The sequence below is a fragment of the Squalius cephalus genome, assembly GCF_949319135.1.
Source record: "Squalius cephalus genome assembly, chromosome: 25".
Classification (NCBI taxonomy): domain Eukaryota; kingdom Metazoa; phylum Chordata; class Actinopteri; order Cypriniformes; family Leuciscidae; genus Squalius; species Squalius cephalus.
In genome coordinates this window covers 29,191,936-29,204,435 of record NC_137146.1, presented here as the reverse complement: position 1 = coordinate 29,204,435, position 12,500 = coordinate 29,191,936, and the positions used below count along the sequence as shown (strand labels likewise).

General features: G+C 45.8%; 1 protein-coding gene across 1 annotated transcript in view; it reads left to right on the top strand.

Annotated features, from left to right (window-relative positions):
* The window catches only part of impa2 (inositol monophosphatase 2), a 23,049-nt gene that overhangs the window by 5,574 nt on the left and 4,975 nt on the right, over positions 1-12,500 (top strand). Inside the window, exons 3-7 of the mRNA XM_079862420.1 lie at positions 3,723-3,827; positions 3,905-3,950; positions 4,040-4,148; positions 5,290-5,398; positions 7,027-7,178. Of these exons, the coding sequence (XP_079718546.1) occupies positions 3,723-3,827; positions 3,905-3,950; positions 4,040-4,148; positions 5,290-5,398; positions 7,027-7,178 (521 nt within the window). The remainder of the gene's footprint in view (positions 1-3,722; positions 3,828-3,904; positions 3,951-4,039; positions 4,149-5,289; positions 5,399-7,026; positions 7,179-12,500) is intronic.

Genomic DNA, 12,500 nt, shown 5'->3' with positions numbered 1-12,500 from the left:
ATGACGTGAAGAGACTCCGGCTCGGATGACGTGAAGAGACTCCGGCTCGGCGTGAAGTGACTCCGGCTCGGCAGGGATGACATGAAGTGACTCCGGCTCGGCAGGGATGACGTGAAGAGACTCCGGCTCGGATGACGTGAAGAGACTCCGGCTCGGCAGGGATGACATGAAGTGACTCCGGCTCGGCAGGGATGACGTGAAGAGACTCCGGCTCGGATGACGTGAAGAGACTCCGGCTCGGATGACGTGAAGAGACTCCGGCTCGGCGTGAAGTGACTCCGGCTCGACAGGGATGACGTGAAGAGACTCCGGCTCGGCGGGGATGACGTGAAGAGACTCCGGCTCGGCGGGGATGACGTGAAGTGACTCCGGCTCGGCGGGGATGACGTGAAGTGACTCCGGCTCGGCGTGAAGAGACTCCGGCTCAGCAGGGATGACGTGAAGAGACTCCGGCTCGGCAGGGATGACATGAAGAGACTCCGGCTCGGATGACGTGAAGAGACTCCGGCTCGGATGACGTGAAGTGACTCCGGCTCGGCGTGAAGAGACTCCGGCTCGGCAGGGATGACATGAAGAGACTCCGGCTCGGATGACGTGAAGTGACTCCGGCTCGGCAGGGATGACGTGAAGTGACTCCGGCTCGGCGGGGATGACGTGAAGTGACTCCGGCTCGGCGGGGATGACGTGAAGTGACTCTGGCTCGGCGTGAAGAGACTCCGGCTCGGCAGGGATGACATGAAGAGACTCCGGCTCGGATGACATGAAGAGACTCCGGCTCGGATGACGTGAAGTGACTCCGGCTCGGCGTGAAGAGACTCCGGCTCGGCAGGGATGACATGAAGAGACTCCGGCTCGGATGACGTGAAGAGACTCCGGCTCGGCGTGAAGAGACTCCGGCTCGGCAGGGATGACATGAAGTGACTCCGGCTCGGCGTGAAGTGACTCCGGCTCGGCAGGGATGACATGAAGTGACTCCGGCTCGGCAGGGATGACGTGAAGTGACTCCAGCTCGGCGTGAAGAGACTCCGGGTCGGATGACGTGAAGAGACTCCGGCTCGGCAGGGATGACGTGAAGAAACTCCGGCTCGGCGGGGATGACGTGAAGAGACTCCGGCTCGGCAGGGATGACGTGAAGTGACTCCGGCTCGGCGGGGATGACGTGAAGAGACTCCGGCTCGGCGTGAAGAGACTCCGGCTCGGCGTGAAGAGACTCCGGCTCGGCAGGGATGACATGAAGTGACTCCGGCTCGGCAGGGATGACGTGAAGTGACTCCGGCTCGGCGGGGATGACGTGAAGTGACTCCGGCTCGGCGGGGATGACGTGAAGTGACTCTGGCTCGGCGTGAAGAGACTCCGGCTCGGCAGGGATGACATGAAGAGACTCCGGCTCGGATGACATGAAGAGACTCCGGCTCGGATGACGTGAAGTGACTCCGGCTCGGCGTGAAGAGACTCCGGCTCGGCAGGGATGACATGAAGAGACTCCGGCTCGGATGACGTGAAGAGACTCCGGCTCGGCGTGAAGAGACTCCGGCTCGGCAGGGATGACATGAAGTGACTCCGGCTCGGCAGGGATGACGTGAAGTGACTCCGGCTCGGCGTGAAGAGACTCCGGCTCGGCAGGGATGACGTGAAGTGACTCCGGCTCGGCGTGAAGTGACTCTGGCTCGGCAGGGATGACGTGAAGTGACTCCGGCTCGGTGTGAAGTGACTCCGGCTCGGCAGGGATGACGTGAAGTGACTCCGGCTCGGCGTGAAGTGACTCTGGCTCGGCAGGGATGACGTGAAGTGACTCCGGCTCGGTGTGAAGTGACTCCGGCTCGGCAGGGATGACGTGAAGTGACTCCGGCTCGGTGTGAAGTGACTCCGGCTCGGCAGGGATGACGTGAAGTGACTCCGGCTCGGTGTGAAGTGACTCCGGCTCGGCAGGGATGACGTGAAGTGACTCCGGCTCGGTGTGAAGTGACTCCGGCTCGGCAGTGATGACGTGAAGTGACTCCGGCTCGGCGTGAAGTGACTCCGGCTCGGCAGGGATGACATGAAGTGACTCCGGCTCGGCAGGGATGACGTGAAGTGACTCCAGCTCGGCGTGAAGAGACTCCGGCTCGGATGACGTGAAGAGACTCCGGCTCGGCAGGGATGACATGAAGAGACTCCGGCTCGGCGGGGATGACGTGAAGAGACTCCGGCTCGGCAGGGATGACGTGAAGTGACTCCGGCTCGGCGGGGATGACGTGAAGTGACTCCGGCTCGGCGGGGATGACGTGAAGTGACTCTGGCTCGGCGTGAAGAGACTCCGGCTCGGCAGGGATGACATGAAGAGACTCCGGCTCGGATGACATGAAGAGACTCCGGCTCGGATGACGTGAAGTGACTCCGGCTCGGCGTGAAGAGACTCCGGCTCGGCAGGGATGACATGAAGAGACTCCGGCTCGGATGACGTGAAGAGACTCCGGCTCGGCGTGAAGAGACTCCGGCTCGGCAGGGATGACATGAAGTGACTCCGGCTCGGCAGGGATGACGTGAAGTGACTCCGGCTCGGCGTGAAGAGACTCCGGCTCGGCAGGGATGACGTGAAGTGACTCCGGCTCGGCGTGAAGTGACTCTGGCTCGGCAGGGATGACGTGAAGTGACTCCGGCTCGGTGTGAAGTGACTCCGGCTCGGCAGGGATGACGTGAAGTGACTCCGGCTCGGCGTGAAGTGACTCTGGCTCGGCAGGGATGACGTGAAGTGACTCCGGCTCGGTGTGAAGTGACTCCGGCTCGGCAGGGATGACGTGAAGTGACTCCGGCTCGGTGTGAAGTGACTCCGGCTCGGCAGGGATGACGTGAAGTGACTCCGGCTCGGTGTGAAGTGACTCCGGCTCGGCAGGGATGACGTGAAGTGACTCCGGCTCGGTGTGAAGTGACTCCGGCTCGGCAGTGATGACGTGAAGTGACTCCGGCTCGGCGTGAAGTGACTCCGGCTCGGCAGGGATGACATGAAGTGACTCCGGCTCGGCAGGGATGACGTGAAGTGACTCCAGCTCGGCGTGAAGAGACTCCGGCTCGGATGACGTGAAGAGACTCCGGCTCGGCAGGGATGACATGAAGAGACTCCGGCTCGGCGGGGATGACGTGAAGAGACTCCGGCTCGGCAGGGATGACGTGAAGTGACTCCGGCTCGGCGGGGATGACGTGAAGTGACTCCGGCTTAGAGGGTACTGTGGGACTGCAGGGCTCCTCGTCTGCAAAGCCCACAGTAAATGACGAGCTGCTCAACAGAAGGGCATAGTCAATATATTGTGTCAGTGGATCTTTCCTCCAGGTAGCCGTGAACGAATAGGTTCCTCAGCCATTAAAATCCACTTGGTGACAAATTGCACAGAACTCCTCAACATAGTTCTCAATGGCCTGGTCGCCTTGTCAGAGCCACAGGAGACAAACTGCTGGGCAAAATTACTAAAACTTAATCTAATATTAAAGTCGAATCTGAATATATAAAAAATAAAAGCTAATTCAGCATATAATTTGATACTAAAAAATATACTAAATAATTCTAAAATAAGACTGAATTACCATGTAAATATCAGGTTATATGAACATGATAATAAAGTGTTTTGCAAATTCAAATGGTTTTCCTGTGGAAAGATGTCTATAAAAGGGACTGTTTAATGTGTGACCATTCTTTAGTAATAACTGTTGGTGTAATGTTGATGTTGTGTGTCACATGTCACTGAAAGGTTTATCGGAGAGGAATCGTCTGCCGGCGGAGTGAAGTGTGAGCTGACCGACAGCCCGACCTGGATAATAGATCCCATCGACGGGACCTGTAACTTCGTGCACAGGTACCAGAAGCGTCTTCATATACTGTGTTTAAATCATCAGAGAAATATATTCCCAACACACAATCCTTGGCTTGCAGTTTTCCCATGGTGGCAGTGAGCATCGGATTCGCTGTGAGGAAAGAGGTAAAGCACGGATGAATCCCAATGACTGATGATGTACATGTACAGTATAAAGTGTGTGTGAATAATAAACGTGTGTGTGTGTGTGTCAGCTGGAGTTTGGTGTGATCTACCACTGCTTCGACGGGACGCTGTACACCGCCAGGAAAGGACACGGAGCCTTTCGCAATGGTGTTCGGCTACAGGTTTCCAAAGAGAAAGGTCAGCAAATTATTTAACTTATTTTTTTGCAATAAATGATAATCAACTTGTCGCTTTATAATGGCAAAGTAAAACTGATCTGAATTATAAAACACTCAGTTACGATCCTGAATGCTGATTAGACCATTGTTAAACTACTGTATAAATGTTTCCTTGACAAATTAAATAAGTTTAAGTTGATTTCCTAAAATTAGACCATTGTTAAACTACTGTATAAAAGTTTGGGGTCAGAAAGTTTTTGAAAGAGTCTCTTCTGCATTTATCTTTTATCAAAAATACAGTATACAGTAATTGTAACGGTGTGGCAGAGGGATGGGGATCTCACTGCAGCTGTATTTATTGAAAATACACACAAATAAAGGTAATCTAAATAAGAGGAGAAACATAAATCCAAAAAGGAGAAGAAGATGATAAACCAAACAGGAAACAACGCCCGACAAAAGCCGATAACAAGGGCTAACAAGGTACAGGTGATAGTAATCAATCACTATGGTAACAAACAACAGTAACTATAGAAAAAAAAGTAAAACAGGAACTAAACACAGGAGAAACCAGAAAACACACTTCAAAATAAAAGTCACATAACAAAAATACAAGGGAAACCATGACAGTAATATTCTAAAATATTATTCCAGTGTAAAACACCTGTTCTCTATGTGAATATATAGTAAAGTGTAATTTATTCCTGTGATCCAGTCTTCAGTGTCACATGATCCTTCAGAAATCATTCTAATATGATGATTTGATGATCAAGAGACATTTATGATTATTATCAGTGTTGAAAACAGCTTCATATTTTTGTGGAAACTGATACATTTTATTTTTCAGGATTATTTGATGAATAGAAAGTTCAAAAGAACAGCATAAAATTATAAATGTCACTTTTAAATATTGTAATGTGTCCTTGGTTAATAAAAGTGTGTACACATATATATATATATAAACGTACAGACCCCAAGCTCTAATTTAAATGCGTATTTAAATAATTCATATAAAAATATGAATGCTCTTTATGGGTTTAATCTCACTTTATTGGCCTGTTTTTGCTGCAAGCCTTTGCTAGTTAAATTCCACCGTACAGTAAATGCTGCAGACGTGATTACAGTATGTGATGATCTGATGTGTGTCGTGTCTCGGTCAGATGTGTCCAAGGCCCTCGTTCTGACTGAGATCGGGGCCAAGAGAGACCCTGCAACACTGGATATCTTCCTGGGAAATATGAAGAAAATGTTGAGCGCTCCGACTCATGGGTACGGCCACACTGGGGAAAATCACATCTCAAAGTTGCACATAAGCAAAGATTATTGGAGTGTGTTTTACAAGAAAATTACTTGAGTCTTTATACTTCAAAATTAACTCGCCATTTCTCTGTGATTTAATTGTGAAATTTACTATAATCCATTTTTTTTCAGTGCAACATGATTTACAACATTTCATTTTGTCCCAAATTCCGTTTTATTTCATTTAATTAATTTTTTTGGTGGTTTTAATTTTTCTGGATTCCATTTTAACGGTTTAATTATATTTTAATAATCAAAAAACATATCTACCTATTTGAATTCATAAAAACAATTTTAATAATTACAAAGTACTATGAAATGTTTAGTTTATTTGTTGTGTATTTACATTTTTCTGGCAATCAAATGAAGGCATAAAACATTAATTAAATTTATAATTTAATCATATGAAATTAAACTATTTTTTGTCAAGTGCTGCACAACAGCTTATAATTAAAACATTAAAAAGTCAAATTGTGATTATTCCTTAAAAAATAGTTTAATAATTTATTACTGTTATTATTAGAGTTATTATTATTATTACATTGAGATGTAGCTAAATTCTTCTGTACAACAGTAATATATTTCTGTCACAATTTCTTCAAGTTAAACCCGAACTTTTATTTTGATGGGTTGCGGTGAAGACCTTTGAGTTTCTGTGTGTTTATTAAATATGACATATGAAATCCTCAAGAAGTGACTCTCAGAGATGAAGTTTGTGTAGTTTGTAGAGCAGGCAGAGATTTCTCCTATTGAAATGTTGTGTCGTGTGTGACGCGCCGTCGCCCATCCGTGTGTTCCCGGCATAAGTCTCTCGTATCTCATCCACAAATGTCACTTATGGTGCAATATAAGTGTGTATGTAGTATTATAAAACTGTTAGTTCCGGTCCTTGATTCTGATTGGTCAATAGCTGTGTTTTATTCAGATAAACACGACCGCTTCACCCAACGTTTCAATGTATCATTACACAACACCCCTAGCAACCACTCTTAGCAACGTAAACACATGTTTGTTCTCACTGATATTGTTCATTGAAGCGTATAGAGTATTGTGAGAGATCGTAAGAGAGTGCGTTTACAGTAGATATAGCATCTTCGTAATAAAAATAAGTTTGAATGTCCGCTGAAATATCTTGTCCTTTTAACGTTTTTTTCCGTGCGCTGACACGCTAGTGATTTGTCAGTTGAGTCTTGCTTCTCTGTGTTCACATGTTTCAGTCCTTTCAATATAAAAGTCTTGACTCGCTCATAAACACAGTCTTTGTCTCCATCTAATGGAGAAATAATGTATGTAACTTCTGTTGCTGTTCTCGGTCAGGGACTATTTTTTCCAGCGGAAGGAAGGCTTTTAGTGATTTTACTTCATGAAAGTTGCATTGATACATATTTTGTTGGCTTTAATATGTATATTGTGTGGTAACCGTTTTATAAAAGCTATAAAGTACTCAAGGCTAGTGCTGTTTCGTGAATAAGTCACGACTGACTCCGCTTTGCGTCGAGCCTAACAACACCCTCAGACTTATTCACCATACAGCACAGCCTCGAGTACCTCATTGCTTGCATACAGTCTGTTATGTAAATGTGACCTTTGACCCGCAGTGTGAGGATCATCGGCAGCTCGACTCTATCCCTGTGTCTTGTGGCCAGTGGGTCTGCGGAGGCGTATTACCAGTTCGGTCTTCACTGCTGGGACATCGCAGCGGCCGCCGTCATCATCAGAGAGGCAGGAGGAGTCGTCATCGACACCACAGGTTATTATTATTATATTATTATTATTATTATTATTATTACATCATCAGAGAGGCAGGAGGAGTCGTCATCGACACCACAGGTTATTATTATTATATTATTATTATTATTATTATTATTACATCATCAGAGAGGCAGGAGGAGTCGTCATCGACACCACAGGTTATTATTATTATATTATTATTATTATTATTATTATTACATCATCAGAGAGGCAGGAGGAGTCGTCATCGACACCACAGATTATTATTATTATTATTGTTATTATTATATTATTGTTGTTATTATTATTATTATTACATCATCAGAGAGGCAGGAGGAGTCGTCATCGACACCACAGATTATTATTATTATTATTATTATTACATCATCAGAGAGGCAGGAGGAGTTGTCATCGACACCACAGGTTATTATTATTATTATTGTTATTATTATATTATTATTATTATTATTATTATTACATCATCAGAGAGGCAGGAGGAGTTGTCATCGACACCACAGGTTATTATTATTATTATTGTTATTATTATATTATTATTATTATTATTATTATTACATCATCAGAGAGGCAGGAGGAGTCATCATCGACACCACAGGTTATTATTATTATTATTGTTATTATTATTATTATTATTATTATTATTACATCATCAGAGAGGCAGAAGGAGTCGTCATCGACACCACAGGTTATTATTATATTATTGTTATTATTATTATTATTATTATTATTATTACATCATCAGAGAGGCAGGAGGAGTCGTCATCGACACCACAGGTTATTATTATTATTATTATTATTATATTATTACATCATCAGAGAAGCAGGAGGAGTCGTCATCGACACCACAGGTTATTATTATATTATTGTTATTATTATTATTATTATTATTATTATTACATCATCAGAGAGGCAGGAGGAGTCGTCATCGACACCACAGATTATTATTATTATTATTGTTATTATTATTATTATTATTATTATTATTACATCATCAGAGAGGCAGGAGGAGTCGTCATCGACACCACAGATTATTATTATTATTATTGTTATTATTATTATTATTATTATTATTATTACATCATCAGAGAGGCAGAAGGAGTCGTCATCGACACCACAGGTTATTATTATATTATTGTTATTATTATTATTATTATTATTATTATTACATCATCAGAGAGGCAGGAGGAGTCGTCATCGACACCACAGATTATTATTATTATTATTGTTATTATTATTATTATTATTATTATTATTACATCATCAGAGAGGCAGAAGGAGTCGTCATCGACACCACAGGTTATTATTATATTATTGTTATTATTATTATTATTATTATTATTATTACATCATCAGAGAGGCAGAAGGAGTCGTCATCGACACCACAGGTTATTATTATATTATTGTTATTATTATTATTATTATTATTATTATTACATCATCAGAGAGGCAGGAGGAGTCGTCATCGACACCACAGATTATTATTATTATTATTGTTATTATTATTATTATTATTATTATTATTACATCATCAGAGAGGCAGAAGGAGTCGTCATCGACACCACAGGTTATTATTATATTATTGTTATTATTGTTATTATTGTTATTTTTATTATTATTACCACAGGTCAGTCTTGGAACAACACAACTCACTTCTGATGTGGAAAATCTTCCTTTATGTTCTTATCAAGTGTATATATGTATATATATGTTTGAGTGTGTGTTGATGTCTTTCTGTGTTTGTGCCGTAGGGAACGCGCTCGACCTTGTGTGTGAGTGTGTGTTGATGTCTCTGTGTTTATGTTGTAGGGAACCCACTCGACCTCGTGTGTGTGTGTGTATAAGTGAGTGTGTGTTGATGTCTCTGTGTTTATGTTGTAGGGAAACGCGCTCAACCTCATGTGGAAAATCTTCTTTTATGTTCTTATCAAGTGTGTAATTCATTAATAATGTAGGATTTTAAACAATAAGGGCTTTTATCCCTGATTGATCGATTCGTTATTATTAATACTTCATTAAAAACGCTGAAAAATCAAAGGTGAGAAACTTCATTGCTTAATCAAACAATGAGGCACACATGATGGAAATGTAAACATTTACATGTTCTCATACACAATGTTATATTTGTGTATAAATTGTAACTAAAAGTAGGATGTTTAAACTGTAGGATGTTAATATAGCTCAGTGTTTGCATACTGAACTTTAATAGTGCTATGAAAACTGCTATAATAAAAGCTGCACCTGCGATTCATTTTACGTATTGTTTGTTTAAAGTTTTATTCATTTTATTTGATGTTAGCTTTGATAAATCTACTGTACATAAAAATCATTATTCAGATTAGATCAGTAAGTTCAGCATACGTTCTGTGTCCTGCTAGGAGAACTGTTTCTTTAAAAGCAGTATTTTTAACTCACCTGTAGGCTCGAGGGGAGGTCTCTGAGTGCAGTAGCACCAGAGATAAGTCCCAAGAAGGAATAAAGGGGGTGCAAGGCGGACTCGGTCTCCTTGCTCCCCTCAGGAACCCGGCGATCAAGTCGTGCTTCCCCACGGATTTGGATCCACTGTATCATGATGTGCGTTAATATAAAGGCAACATACATCTTGCAGGAAAGAAAGCACGGAAGTGATCGAACAGCTTCGGGGGTCTTCTCGTGAGAACACCACTCAACGAACAGGTTCCACTTCAGGGGGCGGTTTCACAAAGCTATTTTAGACCGGTCTATAGTGTTAGACTTAATTTAGACCAAAAAAATTAGACGCCTTACCCCCAGGCTAACTTATGTCTAAGACTATGTTTCCTTGGCAACCAGCAGTAACAATCATTACATTACAAACAGCCAAAAGAAAAGGGAAAATGGCTCATAAATTAAACATTTCTTCTTGTTACTACATTCTCTGCTAAATTTCCCAAGTAAAATGTCCTTGTAACTGTTATACTCCTCCAACAAACACATATTCTCCGCTGGGGTAAACTGCACTGAGCGGTTGAATGCGCTTACTCGATCCACCATGTTTTTTGTTTTGAAAAGTGTCTTATTTTACCCAGAATGCATTGCACTGTAGTCCTACTTAAGATAGTCAGAGTCTTAAGTGCTTTGTGCAATGGTCTGATTTAGATGTCTATCTGAAGTCTGACTATCCATAGTCAACGTCTATCTTTGTGAAACCGGCCCCTGGTCGTAAGCAAGCCTCATGTTTTTAGAGGGTGCTCTCGCAGAAGTGATGGTATCTACGATCATTTTGATGTAGATGCGTAGAACCTCCGCATCGAGACATGGAGTTTCCAGAGGTCTGACGCGGGTGCCAACGGTGCCCCGTCCCTGAGATGTCTCAGAGGAATGGGTCAGGAAGGGGCTGTCGAGAGGAGCATAGTTTGGGAAACTAGGTCCAGTTGGGCCATTAAGGGGCAACTAGGAAGACCTGCTCCTGCTCCTTCCTGACTTAGCACAGTGTTGTGCAAGAAGGCTCACTGGGGAAATGCATCTTTGCCTAGGCCTTGGGGCCAGCTGTGTGCCAGTGTCTCTGTGTGCCGTGGGTCTCGGTCGGGGAGTAAACAACTGGCAATGGGACGAGCTTGTAGAGGCAAACAGATGTAACTGTGCGGCCCCGAAGTGATCCCAGAACAGCTGGACCGCCTGAGGATGGAGTCTCCACTCTCCCTCGGCCACAGGCTGTCGTCAGGCCTCGTTGGCGGCACGATTGAGCAGGCCGGAACTTAATGTGGATGAAGCGACCTCAGAAGCGGACGAGGAGGTGGCGGGCGAGTTGTGACATGCGAGGGAAGCGTAGCGCAACGGTCGCTGTACTGAGCAGCGGCATCAAGCTAGGTGTACTGCTAGCAACTCGAGGCAATGCAAGCCAAAGCATTTGGAGGCTCACCCAGACCCCTGTTAATGCATGCCCAATATATGTGGCCCCCTCAGCTGGTGTTAGCAGACACTTGTTCTAGGGGCGTCTGGCCCGGAGAAACAAAAGGTCTGATCATGGGCTGAGAGTACTGAGTTGTACGACCCCTCGAACGCAAGAACAAGGGCATGGCCTGCGTTGCGGAAGGGTAGAGATCTGAAGTACGCATCCTTCAGGTCGAACGCTGCAGACCAACCTCGGGGACGGAGCACTCAAAAATGCATCTCTGTGTTTGCAACTTGAACGGAAGCTTGAAAAGAACCCGACTCAAGAGACACCGGTCCAAGATTGGCCGTAACTCACCACCTTTCTTGAGTACAATGAAGTACGGGCTGGGGAGCCGGTCTTCATATCGGCTAGAGGGACCGGCTCAATCACATCCTTCGCCAGTAGGAGTGCGATGACCGTGCACATGACAGACGCACATTCACTGAACACTGATGTGTAACGAATAGCGATGAGCAGGGGCGGACGCCGGCTGAACTGAATCGTATAGCCGAGTCTGCTGGTACGGAGGAGCCAGCTGGATCGGTTGGGAGCACCAAATGCTTCTACGAACCGGCCCAGGGGGACCAAAGGTACCACAGACGTACCCGGGGGTGAGGCAGCGAGGTAGAAGACAGGGACCCGGCTCGGAAGGCCCGAAGGTCTGAGTGTGTGGTGCAATACTTGGCTGTCTCTACATAATGGCAGAGAGTGCGTGAGAAGGCGTGACCGGGTCCTTGAACCGCACCCAACTGCCAGCTGGCGATACAAGAGGTGCCTGAGGAGTGCAAGGCTTTACAGGGTTGCACACCGCCAGTCTGGCCCTCTTGAGACCCAGGAACAGAGGGAATTGCTCTTTCTTTGAAAATGTAGGTACCGCTGGCTCCGCGTTTTTGGGAGCCAGTGGCGGAACAGACACACACAAACAAAGAACTTTTTGTTTGTGTGTGTCTGTTCCACCGGGGGGAGGGCGTGGATCTGTGACCATCTCCAAGAGCTCCTTCCTCCATCCCTGAGTGGCCCTCTCAGGAACGCTTGCGCTGACGCTTGCCCCCGTCTGCGGCCGGGTCCACGCTGAGGCCTGGGTGGGTCTGCTGGGGCGGCTGTACTGGGGCGGTGTTCTCAGCCCGGCCCGCCCCGAGAAACCAATCATCCAACCGAGACGGTTCGGGACAAGGTGGAAGATTCCAGACGAGCCCTACCGCCTCAGCGGCCCTTTTCAGCATAGCTGCCATCTCTGGATCTGGCTCGGGCAGCGCTGGTTTCCCAGAGAGAGGCAGCGGAGCCGAGTCGTCATCTCCAGAGCCCAGCTCTCGCTTCCTCTGGAGGGGCCCCGAACGAAACGGCTGGTCAGTCCACTACAGAGCGACCAGCGCGTTCCTCGGGGAGCTCCACCGGTTGCGGTGTGAAAGAGGAGTGAGGGATCCACGGGGC